At 39.2% G+C, this 20,527-nt stretch overlaps 1 protein-coding gene across 3 annotated transcripts in view; it reads right to left on the bottom strand.

The window, feature by feature from the left end:
- The window catches only part of kctd15b (potassium channel tetramerization domain containing 15b), a 61,148-nt gene extending 41,503 nt beyond the window's left edge, over nucleotides 1-19,645 (bottom strand). The window contains exons 1-3 of one of the 3 annotated variants that reach the window (XM_088334021.1): nucleotides 19,036-19,645; nucleotides 18,839-18,972; nucleotides 10,749-10,924 (exon numbers count right to left, since the gene is read on the bottom strand). In XM_088334021.1, coding sequence (XP_088190147.1) covers nucleotides 10,749-10,924; nucleotides 18,839-18,850 — 188 coding nt within the window. In that variant the 5' untranslated portion in view covers nucleotides 18,851-18,972; nucleotides 19,036-19,645. Of the gene's footprint in view, nucleotides 1-10,748; nucleotides 10,964-18,838; nucleotides 18,973-19,035 lie in introns of all 3 variants that reach the window. The other 2 variants (XM_088334020.1, XM_088334022.1) reach the window with 2 other exon arrangements.
- Between the last annotated feature and the right edge of the window lie 882 nt (nucleotides 19,646-20,527).

The following is a 20,527-nucleotide window of genomic DNA, read 5'->3' as shown; positions in this document are numbered from 1 at the left end:
TAGATTGGGCCTTATGAATACAGCCCGACCTGGCCCGTGTTGCAGGTATATGAACCCGAATCCGCCCGAACCCTACGGATTAACTCGATTTGATAAACGAGCCCAAAATAAACCCAAAGCTTCAGTTTTCGGTCAAAGTAAAAACAAAGCTTTTGCTCCTGAATTTTGCGTTTCGCCTGAACGACTCAAAAGTGAAACTCAACAAAATGGCACGGAAAAGAAAATCGAATTCTGCAGATTACAAGCTGCAAATAGTGAAAGATTTGGCCCAAAAGCAGAAAGAAAGTTTGTAAAGCGTGTAAACTATTGACAAGAAGCAGAAATGACGTGTGATGTGAGGGAGGTGGCAGGAGAAAACCGGACATGTTTTACCTCAACACCGAGGAGGAAGATTTTGGGGATTTAGTGATGTGGAGTTAAACTAATAGTTTGGTAAGCATTTTCTTTATATAAACAATTGCTAGAGTGAAGTGCATGCTGTGTAGAACCTCCACGATTTACATTTTAAGGCCGAACTCGGCCCAAGATCTTTCCTCTAGCTAGAACTAAAGATTATTTTGATTCATTTAAATAATTGAATTGGTCAATCATTTTTTGGTATAATGGTATCCTTTCAAAACACATTTTGAATTTCCTACTTTTTATTCAAATAACGAAGTTTTGGAAAAATAAAAATACAGTGCACGAAACAACAAAATATTCGATAAAATAAAACAATAAAAAAATCCAAGTGATTGTCAAATAGCTTAACAATATGCAAAAATACATGAAATGTAATCTAAAAAAAAAAAAAAAAAATCAAAAATCAAAGCAGAATGCGAGTAAAGCACCAAATTACGGACTTAAGGCACTCCGGACCCAAGTGCTACTACAAGTTCGTCACTGGATTAAGAGGATGTTGCGCGCAAAAAAAAAAACGTGATCTTGAGTCGCCCTCTGCTGGATTAAAGTGAAACTACAAGCATGTCTCCTCAACAGCCTAACGGTGTCACAACAAAAATCAACGCATAGATTGTGTGACACAACAAATCAGGCATGAAAATCATTCCCCATTTTTTCAATAATCGATTTCAATCAATTCATTGTTGGAGCCCTAGCTAGACGTTTTTTTCCAAAGTTTTTGGACTCACATGAATCTAACGCGTTACTTTGCCACTTATATTTCAAGCTAGACTCAAACCTAGCGATTCGTTTTCTGAATCAGTCAAGTGGTACACCCAGTTTGCGGGGCTTCAAACGTAACCGCTTACGTCATTAACACACACCTCGAATCACGGTTAATGAACGACTCAAGGATTCGAATCAAGAATCACTACCTTCACTATTCAAAGAGCCCTTAATATGTCACAAAGGTGAATGACATAACGGCATCACCACAAATTTTGTTTTTTTTTACAAAAATGTGAATTCTAAAATAAATGTATTGTCCCCTGCCCACTGCCCGGAGATGGCTGGGATGGGCTCCAGCCCCCCCGTGACCCTAATGAGGATAAGCGGTGCGGCTAATGAGATGAGATGAGATGTATTGTACGATGTGATACTCTAAACTTTGGAAAAAAATCGATTTTCCCCAGTAATTTAGGATCTAGTATCAATCCGTATTGTCATACGTCTCTGCCCTGTCGTTTTACACCAAAAATGAAGGGCTGTATCTGAGTCAGATTAGGAGGCTTCTGCTACTGCTAACCATGGAAACAAGTACTATCTGTTCAAAATGGTGGAGCAAAACCCTACCCCAAAAACGGACTAGAAAGGGGATGGGCTCTGCCAGGCTGTACTTCCCCAAGATACCCAACAGAAGTGGTGCCCGTGAACATGATGCGCGTATAAAATGCATAACATATATCAAAGCTGTATTGATCCTTAGCACATACATGACCTAAGCACAAGACAACACCATGATGGATGGCAGTAAACTGTAGAGGCCATTAAACAGTAGAAACCAACAAAAACAGCAATACAATTTAACACTATTGGCCAAATGAATATCGTGCAGCTGTCAAATGTTACTAAAGCGAGTTTGTTTCCAAATTTTGGGGGATCGTAATAGAACATTAAGGCAGCGAAATTTGCACATTGTATAAAAATCAGTTGAAAATATTAACTTTTGGCAAAATTACCTCCTGAACATAGCCTCCTTTTTTTATCCATTGATAATTTGGCAGTTCATTTTTGGGTAATAAGCTTTATGTTAGAGCACATAACAGTTTCCAATACATGTGATATTTGAAAGATCTGTTTATTTACGTGGTAAGAAATGGCACCAGTAAGTAACTAACTAGCACTGGCTAACTTATCATATTGAGTGACTTTGACGTGACTCGTACCTACTTAACATAACATTTCTTAGAAATACCTCAAACGTACCTTGTAAAAAATGCTAGCCCAACCCACAGCAATTAAGAACCATCATAAAAAGTAGTGGTCATTTTCTTCTGTCGAGATTATTGATATTTGTTTCAGCCTAAATGACCATATAAGTGTTGTCTGCTAAGGTGCTTCTTGCCTGGCTCTCATTCTGCCAGGGAAGGCAACGTGACGACACATGCAACAAGCAATAAGTTTGAACGTTACGTGAATCTTATCAAAGCGAGTCTGCTTCTGTTTTGTTCATTTGACCATCATGTTCTTTCAATGTTCGTCCTCGAGCTATTGCCATGACACGCAAAGTCTGCAAGCCGTCTTTCTATCTGGACAAAACGCTCCCACACTTTCCAAGTTTTGGTCCAAGTACTTGATGTCGACTAGGGCTGCAATCAACACTTAGTTAAATATTCGACGAATCTGTTGATTTATTGATCAATTAATCGACGAATCGGATTTTTCAAAAACAACACATTTTTAATTTCCTCCTCTTAATCAAATATTCAAGCTTTGGACGGATAGACAAATAGTGCACACAATAACAAAATAGAATCCAAGTGTTTGTTGAATGGTGGCTTGGTGGATCTCTTAACCATGCGGTGCACCACTTCCTTTGGTGTGTCTTGGGCAATTACAGCCTAGTGGTGCCCATTCCTCTCCAGGCCCCCAGCAAATATGTAGGATACTTTTTTTAAAGCGCAAAATAAAAGGAAAGGCAACATCGAAAGAGAATGCGAGTACTTTATCGAATCAAAAGGACATGATGCATTTTTCACAATTATACCTTTTGCACTTTTTTTTATCTGTTTTACATGCACTGAAAAGAAAATCTGTTAAATTTCGTATCACCTGTAGAATGTTCATTTATTCAGTCATTCCTGCATCAAAATACCATCTTGAGGCGCCCACTGCCAGATAAAAGTGCTCCTACAAGTTAGTCGCCAGACCAAGAGGATGTTGCACAATAGAATGTGGTCTTTAGTTGCCCTCTGCTGACTTAAAGTGCTACTACAAGTTCGTTGCCGGACCAAGAGGATTGTTTTAATAAAATGTGGTCTCTAATCGCCCTCTGCTGACTTAAAGTGGAACTACAAGCATGTCCTCTCAATCTGACTATGAAATGAATTCATTCAACTCTTATTTGCGCTGATTTAACATGCTGAGTGGCGAATAAATCGCGAGACACAAGGGATCAATGATGAAATTAGTCGCCAACGCTTTTCATAATCAATTTTAATCGATTTTAGTGATTCGTTGTTGCAGCGCTAATGTCAACGCCCCCATTTCTGTATGTTTTTGTTACCGCTTGAGACAGAGGCTCCATTGCGCATGAGCGACTCTCAGCAGAGATTACATTCATGTAGAGAGGCCTCACTCTGATGGAAAAGCATGCCTGGCGACAATAGTCGACATTCAAATTTATCGACGACTATTCTGTTTTTTTGGGACACTGTCGACTAATTGTTGCTACCCGCTCCTAAAACGGGCCCTCGCCGGTCCTCGGACTGCCACCGGACGTTATTGTTTTTCTTTCCTCTATTGGGCTTTATCCTAATTCATACAGAGGGAGAGGCAAGATAGGGAGGGGGGATGGGGCCCTCCCATCCACTGGCTCCGGCGTAAAGTAGGGCCCCCAGGCCAAATGTGCTCTGAGGAGGCTGGGAAAAGCGAGAGACAACAGCCAACGTATGTAAGCGTATGCGTGATCCTGGCCAGAAAGAAACCGTAAGAGACGGGACGAGCGAGCGAGCCAGCCAAGAGAGAGAGAGAAAGAGGTTGCACTCAAAGCCACACTCATCTTCAAACCTTGCTCCTATCACTATCACAATGCTGGGACTAGATTGTGTTTGTGTTCTCGCTTTTCTCGCTCGTCAAAAACGTCTTGGTCATGTCTTTGGCCGTCGAATAAATATTCTGTCATCATCTGACACTGTGAGCGCCTTGGAGTTTGTTACGCAAGGTTGACCTAGAAAAAAGGGATAACTTTGCTAAAGTTGTTGAAATAATGAGAGAAAAAAAAGAAAGAAAATGGGAAGTATTCATGCCAGGCCAGTGGTGGCAGTATAATGTAGAACACGCAAAATACAAGCTTTCATCAAGGGACAGTGTGTAATATTTGACTACTAGGTGGTACTGTATTGTGTAGTGCAAGCAAAAACGAGTGCTAAGAGGCATAAGGAAGATCACAAACTGCGGAAGATCAAAGCAATCAAACTGGAATGATTTTCTTCTCGTTTTTTGTAAAGCAAGAAAGAAAAGAAAGAATGGAAAATAAAAAAAGAGAATTGAAAAAGGGGAAAAATGAAAGGGGAAAATAGAAAAAAATACAAAAGTAAAAGGGGGAAAGGAAAAAGAAAAAGAGAACACTACCATAACAAAAAAATGTCCAAAATAAAGAAAAAGAAAAACGCAAGAAAAAAAAGGAAATAGGATAGAAAATAATGAAAAAAAGAAGAAGAGAGTGGAAAGAATGAAAAAGGACATGGAAAAAGAAAAAAAGAGAAAGGGGAAAAAGGGGAAAATGACAGAAAAAAAAGATTTTTTTTTTTAAATTATTAATTAGTTAATAATTTACTATTTTAAAGATTTACTTTATGAATGTATTTGTATCAAGTTTTTGTTTATAAAAGGATGTCCTCGGAAAAGTATGCTCCATTTACCGAAATGATTTTTGAAAAAAAAGTGCGTGCCAAGCCAGTGGGTGGCAGTGTCATGTAGAAAGATGATGCATACAAGCTCTTTTAACTATTTATACAAATACAACCTAAACATGATTGTTATTATTTAAAAAAAAAGGAAACCTTTTTGGTAAGAGTGTTGTGTCCATGCCAGGCCAGTGGGTGGCAGCGTCACTTCATAAGAAGATTTGTACTAACTATTTTTTAACACACAGGAGTTTAATAATTAGGGAGCTCTCATGAGAAATGTATCAAAATCATAGTTCTTACAAGCCTTTTGTTGTCTGTTTGTTGTATATAATAATCCCGAATTCAACATTTAAGACTATCGCATAATACTTATTGTGATTTTAGTGTTTAATAGAAGGCTTTGAACCGTAAAAATATAATTTAACAAATCGATTCATCGACTTCACAACAAAAAAGTAAAATCAAGTCATTGTTCCTAATAGCTTTTGGACAGTAAATTCTCCAAATCCAGCCCCAAAAAGGAAATACAGTAATCCCGGTTCGGCTACTTTGGGTATTTTCCTCGTGCATTGTGTTCTGATTGGCTAAAAAGAAGGAGATGCATTCTATCGCCAACACATTTGGGCTCCTCGACACGCTAATCTTGCGCCGGACCCGAATGCGGATCTTCGGCGGTATCTAGTGGCTCCCTGGCACTGTTTGAAAATGATTTGATAATGGAAAAATATTTAGTTTCTATAGCACAGAACCGGAAGGTAAATGCAGTTTTCCATAACGTCCACACGATGGTGGCAAAGTATTATGCAAAATAAAGTGGATTGTGTCCTAAATCCAAACAAAAACAATAAAATGGCAAAATTATTTTTAAAATTATAATTTGACAGTACAGAAGTTATTTGTTAAAAAAAAAACTTAAGCACAGTACTTTTATCTGTTATTTGAGTCTGAAAATTGGGTTTGTTCTTAAGTACAAACAAAGAAATAAAGAAATAAAGGTTTCTTCGTCATGGGTTTTGACGTTTGCGCCACGCTTATGGAACAGAATCCGATCAAAAAATGAGGGATTACTGTATTAGCAAACATTTTAAAGATAGACGACGGATTCTTATATAAAAGGCACCTGACACCTGATTTCAGAAGCTTTTTTTTCAAAAAGGAATGTCAAAGTTTTTTCAGGAAGAGCTTTTATTTTGCCTTAACGTTTAGAAAATAAAGGAAGAAAGGAAGCGGTATCTTGGGATTTCCTGTCAGCTGACTCTACTCGCATCAAGCGGTTTATTCTCAGGGGATGCGGAAGATGCTTTCCTGTAGCCAATTTTCTAACAAGCCGCCCGGTGAGTGTTTACCTTGGCTCGCTTGGGACTTTGACGCCTGACATTGAAGACTGAATAAGTATTTTTCTATTTGGCCTCTTTTCACGATGATGGGAAACGTTTGAGTATTGTTTGTGGATTTTTTTCTTAAGTAAATCTATTCCTAAAAGTATTTTAGAGCGCTTTGATACCTGTTTTTTATCGTTTTGTTCATTTTTCCCGATTTTAGGCACCCAATTCCAACCCCTAATGCTGCGCCAACCAAGGAGGCAATGGGTTTTAATGTTCTTAGTCTTTGGTTTGACTCAGCTGAGACTTGAGCCTATGACCTCCCAGTCGCGGGGCGGGCGCCCAACCCTAAGGCCACCGAAATGGTCACACTTATACTTATCAGACACAAGCAAAATGAATGCTGGGTCGATAGGAGATTCGGCTGCTTGGAGTTGGCGGTGGTCTGGAGTTCTAGTACCCAAGTTAGCCGCCAGAGGGCATCAAAGACCCAAAGAAAGCAGATGTTATCGATATCGTTGCTATATTCTGGGGTGTCTTGACACTAAATGTAACCAAAACCACTCACGGAGGCCTAAAGTACAACTGTGTAAATTTTCACGAAAAACGGTTTATCTGTTACGGAGCCTATAAATCAAATACAAACACACACACACACACAAATAGGGATTCATAAAGTAGTTCAGATTAAATTCAGATTTGATAGCCAAATTGAAGGCATTCCAAGACAAAAACTATCCACAATCAAATATTGTTGCGAGTGGGGACTGATAGAATGTACCTTTGTCAGGCGTTGAGACTCTTTTTTGGCCATTCTGTCCACCAAAAGGGGAACTGTACCCGTGCAGCCGCAATTAATTTTTTTCTGATCCCATAATGGTGCCAGAGGGAACTGAATTTTGTCAGGCGTGGTGGCTCTTTTTGCCCTTCTGTCCACCAAAAACCTAACTGCACTTATGCAGCTGCAATCCGTTATCCCTAAACCCATATTGTGGCGAGCGGGGATCGGTAGAAAGCACTTTTGTTGATAGGTGTGTCATTCTTCCCCGTCTAAAATAAATTGACCTGCTGTGGCTGCGACCCATTATTCCTGGTCTGCTATTACTGAGAGCAGGAGAGTGCAGAGCTCTTTTTTAGCAGAAGCCGCAGAAGCATGCTATTATGGTGTGCATAAAAAAAAACTGCACTGTCCATTATCCCCAGTTGACTATTGCTGAGAGTGGGGATCAAGAGAGCAAATTTGTTTCATGTCTTTTTCTGTTCACTTTGCCTAAATTGAACAGGACCTGTGTAGCCGCGATACATTATCCCTGATCGACTACTGGTGATCAATGGGGCCGCACTTGAAGATTTTTTATTTGGTGTGTGCTTACAATTATTAAAAAATATACATTTATAAAAACAAAGTGATTATACCCTATTTGCAGATAATTATGTTTATTTTATCAAAAGTATTTTTTCCATTTTAATTTGAAATAAGAAGATGTACACTTAAATTAAGAAAGGTCTTCCATGGTATCACAGTTGGTCGTTTTAAAATCATGCCCCATTGGCAGCAAATTATATCCATCCATTATCTGCACCGCTTATCCTCAGTAGGGTCACGGGGGTGCTGGAGCCCATCCCCGCCATCTAGGGGCAGTTGGCAGGGGACATCCTGAACTGGTTGTCAGACAGTCGCATTCACACCTTATTCACACCTAGGGACACCTTCGGCCAATCAACCAGACATGCATGTCTTTGGGAATGTGAGAGGAAACCGGAGTGCCCGGAGGAAACCTACGCAAGCATGGGGAGAACATGCAAACTCCGCACCGGAGGATTCGATCCCATGACCTCAGAGCTGTGCGCCGTGCCTCCCCAGCAGATTATATTAAATCCTTAATCATTTCTTTTTTTCGCCTTTGTTGATTTTTATTTATCCTGCCTATAATGTGCTGCACTCTTTTGGCTGTGATCCATTATCCCCAGTTGACTATTACTTAAAGCGAGGGCTGTTGGAAAAAAATTGTACTGTGAGGGATTGTCCTTTTTTACATCATTATACATCTAAAATTCACAGCTCCTGTGCGGCCACGATCCATTATCCCAGGTCGACTGATGCTGCAAGCGGGGACTGACAGAGCGCATGTTAAAAATGTGGAGGCTACTTCGCAGATTTTTGCATATTGCCGAGGGTTCTGGTCCCTATTGACCACAATAATCGAGGGATTACAGTACAGTAATTCAAGTGATACAATAGAACAAGGGTGGCGAATACGTGGTTCTCGAGCCACATGCGGCTCTTGGCCAATAGGAATGCGGCTCTTTGACTCATCATATACACTGTGGCTCTTTGCCTTGTTTCATGTTTAGTTTTTTTTTTGTGTATTGAGGGTGGACACTTTCCTTAAAATCAACACAAGAACAATACTTGTTGTATTGTAAGGAGAGGAGTGTGTTATGGGAAATAATATGTTTTTAATTGCGTGTGTGTTTGTGTGTGTCTGTCTGTCATGGCAGGTCAGTGCGTGGTGTGGCTCTTTGACTCTCACAGTTAAAAGTTTCGGCTCTTTCTGTCAAACTTGTTTGCCACCCCTGCGATAGAAATAAAAAATAAATGACCCCACTCCATAAATCCATTTCAAATTTACACCCCAGTAGTGGCAAAATTTGATGAGTGTTTCGGGAAGTGCGGCACGGTCCGGTTCAAAGAATTAAAACCTCCAAACAGACTCTTTTGTCAGTAAACACAGAACTAAGTTACAATCCTCGTACTTTTACTGCAAATCATGAAGCACACAAGTACATCCTTTCAAAGACGAGACACGGACTTAAGGCCTGAAAATCGGTGACGTGACCGGCACCCTCTAGGCAACGGCAGAAAAAAAATCAACGTTTCCACTGTCGGTGCTTTCAATCGCTGGCAAAAAAGTCAAAATAGTAAAAATGGCGTCAACGTTAGCCGGTTGGGGGCCATGACTATTTTGGGTTCTGACAAAGTTGCTTCGTTTGTTTTTCCCTCTCTGGCGCCAGCAGTGGATTTGAAAGAAACCATTCAGGGGGATGTTGCACAAAAAACAGTGAAATTGGATATAAACGGTGTCCAAACAACAGCCTGGGGGCCATTTGTGGTCCGCTAACTGTTTCTCAGCAACCCACATGATAAAAAAAAGGATATTTTCAACTGAAAAATAACATGTTTTATTCACTGTTTATCGCCTTTATAAAATATGCAAAGTTGATCATTAATACAGTATTCTTCTTCAAACAAAGAATATATTTTCCTCCTCATTTTGCAATGTCTCAAGGTTCAAATTGTAAAATAATTCATCATAATTGCTTTCACAAAGTGTGTGCTTTTGACAATATCTCTGCTTTTGGTCCTGAAAGGTCAGACTCTGACGGATCCTTTTTAGTGGCCCAAGGGTCTTTAAAAACAAAGAACATTTTAAAAAGTAAGTGTTTAAGTAACCTTTTAATGCCGAAGCCTTAAATCAATAGACAAACAAACAAACAATAAATAAATACATAAATAAATAAATATTTTGGTTTGCTTGGTAAATTGGTGCTAAACTAACCTTTTTATAAACCAGCCCTTATTTTAAAACAAATGATGTCCCAGTTAAATTATTGTGCTGTGGTCCTTGCACTGTTCGATTTACATCTTTGTATGAACAGAACTAAACACAAACATTTCGGTATACGAGGTTTTTTTGCAGTCTGGCTCGCTATATGAAGAAAAACCCAGTCCACGAGCACTACCAGAAGCTACCACTAGAGGCTGCTCAAGACTGCTCACCGCTTGTGGTTAGTCACCGCCAGCATCAGCTCTTTCCAGTTTGCGCATGCAAACTACTACAGCCGAAAAAACGGAAACTTTTTTTAATCTAAAATTTGATTGTGCGTATGTTCATTTCAAGTTACCGTAACAATAAGTTTAAGTGTACAGTAAGTATATAAACAGTCTCTTGATCTCATACCTGTCAACTTCCGCCACTCGCTCCCCTTATTAATGATTGGAAACCATTCTTTTTAAGGGATGATAAACCTTACAAACACAACGCGCCACCTATTGGCTCACAGCAAGATAGACTATTTAGATCACTGAACAAAACTGGCAATCTCCGATGACGCTGTCGTCTGCTACCGGTGACCTAGACGATCTGGATTACAGTCGAAATAAGCAAAACGGGATCTGTCTTTTTTTTTTTTTATTCCCGTGTAAAAACGGTTATACGGCGTAATACAATTTAAGATGATCGAAAAAACTATAAAATACGGGAAAAGGTAAAAGTCGACAGGTATACCGTCACTCTTGCTAGGTAACGATGGAGGAATGAATTAAGCTTGTAAGAAGAGGTATCACTCTCCAAGAAACAAGGTTTTGCACACTATTCTTGCAGAGCGACAACGAAATTGAGCGTTCCCTTACCTGGAGTCGGGGTACTTTGTGAGCGTGGCCAGGCTGCTGGTGTACATGTGCCCCCCCACGTCGATGTGCACGGGCGCGTTAGCTTTGGTGAGCTGCGCCGGCAAAGGGATGCCCTGCGCCGCCAGCGGGGAGACCGGGGACCGGGTCAGGGACAGCCGAGACATGCTTCGCCCCTCCTGGAAGCAAGTGTACAAAAGAGCCATTGGTGGGTAGACCTGCAACGATTAGTCAAAGTTGTTGACTGAAAATAGATCACAGAAATAGTCGACAGTGGATTTCATGGTCGACTCTTGACGCCGGACACGTTTATCCAACGGAGAGAGGCATCTCTACTCGAATATCACCTCTGCGCAATAGCATCTCTAATAGGGCTGCAACTAACAATTCATTTCATAATCGAGGAATCACTCGATTATTTTTTTTTTCGATTAATCGATGAATCGGATTGCGAATTTTCCTCCTATTTATCAAAATAGGTTTGGACGGATAGACAAAACAACATTCTACCATATAAAACAATAAAAACGTGTTTGTCAATAACCTTGACAATAAATAAAAAAATGCATAGAAATATATGCTATAAACCTGCAATTATGTCAGATACTCTTTTCCTATCACCTTATCCACATATCGTATTCAATTTGGACTGATCATACAAAAAAAAGAAAAAGCAAATTATATCAATTTTTTTAGATTTTTTTTATCCACAAAAAAATAAATAATCAAAACTGTAAAAAAAACACTTTTCAAGATTTTGTTGACAATTTTTTTTGAGTGGTACATTTTGGGATATGATAAACATTGCCATATGAAAATGATATATGCTCAAAAATTTGCCCCTTGGGTAGAGTTAAACATTGTTATTTTTCTTTTTACTTTATTTATTTTCAACTTATTTTCTGATTGTTTTTCTCTGTATTTCTGTCTGTTCCCTTGAAAATTGTTGATTTTTGTTTCATGATTGAACAGTCAAACATTCCAAAGTTAAAACTTTTATGTCAATTTTTTTGGGGTAAATGATGCAATGTTCAAATAGTAGTACAGTATATACAAAATTTATCATAGCTTTTTTAAAAAATAAAAACGGTCGTGGCGCCCTCTGCCAGAACAAAGCGGTACTACAATTCCCAGAATAACAACGAAATGGTGTGCACTCTAAATTCCATTGATTTAACGTTCTTTATGGCTCATAAATCATGTGATACAAGGAATCGATGATCTAATTAGTTGTCAATCATCGATTTTAATCGATTTTGTCGATTCGTTGTTTCAGCACTAGTCTCTGTCTTGGGCTGTAGCATAAACATACAGAAATGACGGCGTTAGCATCAGCTACGTGTGTGAAAACTTCTAAAAGTACAGAGCATTTTAGCCTGGATACGGCCGATAAAAATCCCACTTGGAAGGTTTGCAGAGCAGACCTTGCATATCCTGGCGTTAGCTCAGTGACGCACAAACATTTAAAGAGCGCGTCAGACAGATGAATGAAACTGAGTATGATTCGCCTCAGTAGGGTTCAAGTAGCATTCAAGCCAATACGAATTTGATTTAGGCATCCATTATCTGCACCGATTTTCCTCAGGAGGGTCTCGGGGGTGATGGAGCCCATCCCCGCCATCTACGGACAGCGGGGAGGAGACACCCTGAACTGGTTGCCAGCCAATCGCAGGGCACACAGAGACGGATACCTCACTCGCTCATGCACACCTAGGGACAATTTGGACCGGCCAATTCACCTGACATGCATGTTTTGGCAATATGGGAGGAAACCCACACAAGTACAGGGAGAACATACAAACTCCACACAGGAAGGTTTGATCTCATGACCTTAGAACTGTGCCGCAGACGTCCTAACCACTCATCCGCCGTGCTGCCCCGAATTTGGTTTTATTAAACTAAATAGAATCGTCTTTATCGTCATTGATATCAACGTTTTGAACATAGTATGCAACAGGATTGGACCTGGCACTCCAGGGTCAATATTTTATTAAGACGTTAAAGTTAAAAAAATTATAATGACTATCTGGATAAAACGCAGACGAAACTATTTACAACCTAAACGATGACATGCATTGTTTTGTTTGAATTTCTGTAGTGCAGTGGTTAGCACATTCAACTAACACGTATAGTAAAAGGTACTTGGTTCAAGACCGACTGGGAACATTTGTTGGCCTTGAGAGGGATGGGTGCCACCAGGCTGTACTTGCCCAATACACACCACAGGAAATGGTGCCCCTACGAACTGTGTGGTTCAGGGTTCCAAACAAACAGACAATATTCCACTCTAGCAGGGTCCCTAAAGCTCAAGGCAAGTTACATTCAAGCCTTTTTTTAAAAAAATGCCTTTTGAAATCCAATTTAAGAACAATTCGACAAAAAATACATAATTAAAACCCCAATTTCAGTATTTTTTTTTAAAATCACACTTTGGTCCAGTTGAAAACTTTTCATCTGAAAAACATAACAGTCTCCAAAATGTTATACGTGGAAAACAATAGATAAGTACGATGTTTACAGTACTTCATGAATCTTCATACACTTAAATAACAACGAATTCCAAAGAACTCTTCTGCTACGTTCATGAAGCATGAAAAAATGACTTTTTGGTCCAGAGTAAAAGTTTTTTGAAAAACACAAAATTGCTTTATTCATAACCAATTTTGATTGTAGAATCATAAAAGCACATGCTTGGAAAAAAACAACAACTTTGTACTCCCTAGATGTGGACAATAGATAAATATTACTAAATCTTTGGGTTTACATTTCAAGACTTTCGAAAATTGGATTCAAGGCATTTTAATGCCAATTAAGGCCCTGTTTTTAGAATAATAAATTCAATGCCTTTTAAGACTTTTCAAGGATCCACGAGAACACTGTATAAAAAAGAGCTTAAGCATTATGCCAGACTGTGCTTTACAAATGGATTTGACATTAAACACATGCAGTCTGAAAAACAAACGTCAAGTGGAAAAACGTAAAAAATTGTCAAACATCGGTTGTTCAAAGTGTTGCAGTTGTCTCCTGAATACTATTTCACAAAATGCAAATCATAATGGTTGTATTTACTGTTCTACTGCTGCTAATGAGCCTGCTCTCGGTTTAAAGGGATAGAAAATGTTTCCTTGATTTTAATGTATTATTCAATTAACTGTCTTCCAAAATGGACAGAGGTTTATTTATGGGTTTATGTATTTACTGAATGAGCACAGTAGTTATCAAATCAGCAGGATGTTCAATAAAATATTGTATTTTTCATTGTTTTCATTTTTCTTGTGTTAACATTTTTCACATAATCCAATCAAGTTAATGGTAGTTTTAAGAAAAACAAAATAATTGCTCGATTATTCGACTATTTTTTTCAGTAGTTGGTGACTCGTCTAGTATTGAAATAGTGGTTAGTTGCAGCCCTACCTGGAAGCAAGTGTACAAAAGAGCCATTTGAAGGTGTAGGAAGACGGGAGATGAGTGCGGCCTGTCCCTCACCCTCCCAAAAAAAATAAAAAATAAGAAACTCTCGGTCAAATCGCTCCCATGACTGCTTGGTCGCCCTTGCCCGTCGCTAATTTGCGTATCGGGGTTCAGCACAGCGGGTTGAGGTAGAAGGAGGATGCTTTATTAGAGAGAGGGATTGAAAAGAAGAGCGAGAGAGCGAGAAAAGGGGGCAGAGGGAGGTAAGGAGGGGATGCTCACTGTCAGCTTCTGGGGCAGAAGCGGGCAAACTACGGCCTGCGGGTCACTTGCAGCCCGTTAGGCTTTTTCATCCGGGCCAAAATGAAAACACAGGGTGTTTCAAAAAATCTGGTATACTTTAGGATGTTAATATCACAGAACGTACACGATTGTGGCAAATTAAATCATTAAGTATTCATGTTGAAGATCCCAAGATTTACTCTTCCCAATCTGAGAAATGTATGTGGATTATGTGAACTATTTCACAAACGTTCAATATGCGCACTGCCTGAGACAAGGTATACATCAAGTCGGTAGGCAGGCACAGGGAGAACATGCAAACGCCGCAGGGGAGGCCGGTACCGGGAATTGAACCCCCGCATTATCTTGCTTTAATAGTGTGTGTTTTAAAACAAATCCGAAGAAACTAATCTCTTTAAAAGCAAATATAAAGAGATATAACATGTAGAAGTCAGAACGTTTGGTTATTCATAAATGAAAACAATTGAATAGGTCTCAAGAATCGGCCCTTGGGCTAAATATATGAACCCAATGTGCCATCTTGCTCGAGGGGAATGAAACAAACTGCTGCAGAAATATTCTAATTAAAGGTCGCGTTATGGGACAGACGAGATTCATCCAGGGAGACACGGAAATAGAAAACAATATAGTGATCAGAGGTCACAGAGGGAATTATCAAAGACACCTGGTGAGGGTTTCTAAAAAGGAGGCAGACAAGCAGCACAACAATATCACCTATAAGGCAGCAGGAACTACGTTGTTATTAACGACAAAAAAGACCATTTTTAGAAGGGATTTTAGCTAATAAGCTTAAAAGTGAATTGGTCAATGATTTACTATGTATGGAAAAACTGTTGACTTGTTCCTTGCCATTGATGGATAGAGACATCTACCATATTTATTCATGTATAACGTGTTTTATTTTTTTCACCTAAAAAAGAATTAAAAGTTTGGTGGCGCATTATACACAACGTTTAACGGTATCATATTACCGTAATTGTGCAATAAAATACCACTGACCACAATTACATATCCTTGAACACAACAAGAATCGATCCTGGGTCACGGCGGTTAGCGAGACGAATCCATACCACTAGACCTCTAAATATACAGATGAAATATGAAAAGGTATTACATTTTATACCATGATTACGCTATTTTTGGTCATGATACCATAGACAAATGTTAGACAATGGAGAAAACAGAAAGTTGTCCTGAAAGATATGAATAAAACCAAAAGAGCACGACCAGGGAAACAACTCTTTTGGTGTATCTGATGATAAATCCGACTTTTAAGAACATTGAATAAATACATCGCATATTTTATGTGAGTATAGTCTTCATAGTCGACGTTGTCAGTAAACGATTTTCAATCATGGCTGCACGTGTACAACAACAAATGTTGGCGCTGACAAAAGAGAAATGAAATTTTATACCGTTTTTGAATCAAAAAAGAGGGATTTATGTTATACAAGAATAAATTCGTTAAATTTATTCCAATATTTTTTGATCAATTTAATTCAACCTATTTTATTCAATAAGAAATCTGTTTACTCTAATCCCTCGTTTATTGTAGTAAATAGGGACCAGAAACCCCCTTGCGCTGTGAGAGAATTTGCAAAGTAGTCCCTCTCTATGTTTAACCAGCACTCTGTTAGCCCACACTCCCAGTGAAAGGTGACAGGGGATAATGGATTGCACACCTGCCATTGGAAATATTGTTTTTTGTTTGTTTTTTTACATTTTTAAATACTTGTTTATACTGTTGATATTCTTAATTGTCATTCATTATTAATTGTCTTACTGTTGTAACAAAATAAATTTCCCGTTGTGATACAAACAACGATTTATTTTATCTTATCTTAAAACAGGTGCTGTTCATCTTAGGGGGAAAGGGTGGACACAAATTTGCAGACACGAATGTGCTTTCTCAGACCCCGCTGTCAGCAATAGTAGATCACAGATAATGGATCGCGGCCGCACAGGTCCTGTCCATTTTGGTTTAAAATCTCGGGAAAAAAGCAGTCGCGCATGACACAAATAGTCAACTGGGGATAACGGATTACAGCCACAATTGTGCAGGTGGCTCTTGGACAACCCATATCTAAATTGATTTATTTTTCTTATTACAACTTGACTAATTTTCCCTTCCTGCTCACAATGCTTTCACATATTTGATTTATTTACACTTTTAATTCCACTGATTGGGGAGATGTTTTTATAATGCTAGACTGATCTTGAATCTTTGTTTTTTGAGGTGGGTAAATGTTTTTGACTTGGTCTTTTTGTAAAAAGCTGGCACGCTGAAAAAGTGTGACTATACCTGTTCTAAAGTCTTGGTGAATATGTGTGTGTATTCATTCCCAGGGTGTTGCCCGCCTCACTTGGAGTATCATGTTGCTCTAATACGATTACATGAGGATGGGATTAAGTTCCAAATCCGGAGAAAAAAAAGGAGATTTGAGAACTTGGGGGGAGAATATGATACTGTATACCGAACGGAGTCATGAATTGACTAGTAGCTTTAAATATGTTAATGACAAACTTGAGTCCGTGGACACTTTTTGATCATGATACCAGGTTCAAACGCGGTCAATTGTGGTTTGTTTATAATTGAGGAGTCGCACAATGACGTCGCAGGTCGGAGTCCCGGGACTTTGAGGGGGCAACCCTGCGTTCGATGATCTGAACTCAAGCACATTTCCACACATTTGCAGCATACAAACATGCAAAAGAAAACCCCCCAAAACAGGATAAAGGCTCAACATGGCAACCCGGAATGATGCTTATTACATACATGCCAACCTTTTGACATTTAAAGTGTAGGTTTTATCGCACTCTCTATTTTCACACGCGAAACGCCATACGTCTCCAGAATGTTAAAGGGACAGTGTTTAATATTTGACCACTTGATGTCGCTGAATTGTGTCGTGCAACCGAAAACAAGCGCTACAAAGCACAAGGAAGAATGGAATCTAAAGAGACTCGGAGTGACTTTTTTTGTTTTTTGACGGACCTTTCACAAGATTTTTGGTTATAGTGTATCCTTAGGAAATCATCATGTCAGCTCCCTCTACTAGATCAGTGTTTCTCAACTGGACGGCCGGGACCCAGAAGTGGGTCACGGACCTGTTTTCAGTGGGGGCTTAGCCTTGAAAAAATAATGCTAAGAAAAAGAAAAAAAAACTGAGGTTCACTTAAGCTCCTTAACAGTAGATTGCAATAATGCCCTGCTTGATCTCTTTTTCCTGTTCATTGACACAGTTGAGAGGGACCACATCTCATTTTATTGTGATTTTGTTGGTTTCGTTTCCTTTTTTGGCCCATAAGAATAGGTCCCAAGAAAGTTAGTGATAATGGGAAGGGAAAGTGTAAAACAATGATCACAACGATCAAGTCGAAAAAAGAAAGTATTTTTAATTTCAATAACTATGTAACTAAATAATTATCAATGTTTAGGCAGGCATTTTATCAATACTCTGAATTTCTTTTAGTACGATGCTATTCTAAAGCAGTTTTCGGGTGTCACTTATATGCGATGTAGGCTTATATGCGAGTTTATACGGTACTTGAAGTCATTTTAGTTTTGCTACTCATTTTATTTTTGGAATAAAAAGTGAATACATTCTTCTATCTCTGATTTAAACTGCACAATTCGTTCCTTTGAGAAGCAGATATGTTTTTCTTGATTTTCGTCGCAGCTAGTCATTTGGGTGGAACGGTGGGTCGTGAAGTCAGACCAGTTGAGAACTAATGCATTAGATTGTGTAAAATACATGCCAAGTAGTTAATCAAGGAGCATTTTAAAAACTACATGTTTATATATTGTATTTGCACTTTTTATTCAAATAAAGTGTTTATTTACAACTGGGAGTAAATAAGTAAATAATACACAATAACCCCTTTAATACAAACAAACAACGTGCTTGTTTGAAACGGAAAGTGGCAAACTTTTAACTAGACAAATCAAAGGCGATTGTTTGAGCGGTTTATTCACGCACACTGACTTAGTCTGGCTTCAAAATAAAGCAGTCGTAGTATAAAATAGTAGTTTTGAGTCAAGATTTTTCTTTTTGTTGCTTAAATCTTAGAAAAAGGGGTAGATTTTGTTTGTAATCGGTAGGCGTTTTTAAGGGGAGAAAAGTAGACATCTGACCTAATAAACGGTAGAGTGGATGATGCGCTTTCATCATGCTTATCGAGTGCTTAAGACTTGTATGTATTGTTGTTTAAAATTGAAAACGCTGTGGATTTTGGTAGTTTTTAAAAAAAGCAGTAGGCGTTTTAAAGGGCGAAAAACGTGTTGGCAGGTGTGTTATAGGCTATTATGACTAATTCACGTGAGCAAGCCGGTTAGAGATGCTAAAATCGCACAAACACACCACGCGTATTGGATTTACCGTTTCGAACATGGTAGACAGTGAATCCAGATGAAAATCCGACGGGCGACCCCCCAAAAAGCCCAATTTCTCAAATATTTGCTCGCTGAGAACACGGAGCGTCCCCGCAAAAAGTATGCTGCGTTCACGGCCGCCTGGTGTCCGGAGAGAAAGAAGAAGACAAAAAAGAAGAGCGCGCAGGAGGCGTCCTTGCTTACCTTGAACATGGATGAGATGAGCTTTTTCTTCTTTCCGTTCGTCCGTATTTCCTTCCTTCCCCCCTGGTTTTTATTCCTCCTCCCTCCGCCTCCCTTAAATTAAAGTCTTCCTGTGGTTTATTGGGCAGGAGGAGAAGAATAATCCCGAAGAAGAAAAGGAGGAGAAAGGGATGATGGTGATGGAGGAGGAGAAGAATGTGGCTCCGGGCTGGCCGTGCGCCTCTGGGCCGGGGATTAGGCTACAATTAGCTCAAGTCCTTCTCCCTCGCCAAGGCAATTTTTCTCAGGGAAAGAAAAACGCGTTACAAGCTCCCCCCCTCTTCTTTCCCCCCCCAGCCTCTCTCTCTTCGCCCTTAAGAATCGAAAAAAATGACGCCTGCGCGGAGAGAAACTTATTGTAGCTTTGCGCAAAACCCAAATCGCTCAAACGATCGAGAAAGAAGTGAAAAAAAACGGATTTGTTTAAAAGTCCCAGAGGCGTTCAAGCTCCTTCTGTAAAGTTCAGACGCATTTTCCTCCGTGCAAGTAATCGGTAAAAGAATAATAATAAGAATAAAAGAGTGAAGAACTTGTTGATAAAAGTCTGCGCGCGTTTAGGCGTCCGAGAAGAAGTCCGTCTCTTCCTTCTAGTGAACGGTCGTTCGCAAACATGGCGGCTTTATTTGCCGGCTCTTTGAAGTGAGTAGCGAGAGCCGGCTGCCCTTACATTTAGTCTCTCTCTCTCTCTCTCTCTCTCTCTCTCTCTCTCTCTCTCTCTCTCTCTCTCTCTCTCTCTCTCTCTCTCTCTCTCTCACTTTTGCTATTTGTCTCTCATATTTTCTCTCTCTTTCTCTTTCTATCTTTCTCTCTTTCCCCGTTCCTCTATTCTTTTCTTTCTCAGTCTTTTTATCTATCTCTATATTTTCTCTATCTTTCTTTTTGATTAATTCTCTTTCTCAGCCTTTCTTTTTTCCTCTACCTTCACCTCTTTCCCTCTCTCTCCATTATATTCCTATGAATAAATAGTTTCTCTCTCTCTCTCTCTCTCTCTCTCTCTCTCTCTCTCTCCTTCTCTCTCTCTAAGTCTCTCGCTATCTTTTCTCAAGTTTTTTCTCTCTTTTTCTATCCTTCTCTCTTTCCCCATTCCTCTATTCTTTTATTTCTCAGTCTTTTTATCTATCTCTATACATCCTCTATCTTTCTTTCCATTTCATTCTCTTTCTCAGTCTTTCCCTCTTTCTCTACCTTAATCCGTCTCTTTCTCTCTCTCTCTCTCTCTCTCCATCTCTGTATATTATATACATGTATATATATTTTTTCTCTCTCTCCCTTTCTCTTTTCCTGTTTCTATTTTCTCTTTATCTAGCTTTCTATCTCTCTTTCTCTTTGTTTCTCTCTGTACATTTTTTTTTCTTTTTTTCTTTTATCTGTCTCTCTCTCTTCTCTCTCCTTTCTCGCTCTCTTTTTCTGTCCCTTTTTGTCTCTAATTTGCTCTCAATTTCTCTCTCTATAT

The sequence above is a fragment of the Urocampus carinirostris genome, chromosome 4 (assembly GCF_059441175.1).
Source record: "Urocampus carinirostris isolate Australia breed hairy pipefish chromosome 4, RoL_Ucar_1.0, whole genome shotgun sequence".
NCBI lineage: Eukaryota > Metazoa > Chordata > Actinopteri > Syngnathiformes > Syngnathidae > Urocampus > Urocampus carinirostris.
The sequence above is the reverse complement of the archived record's forward strand: the minus strand, read 5'-3'. Positions and strand labels throughout refer to the sequence as shown.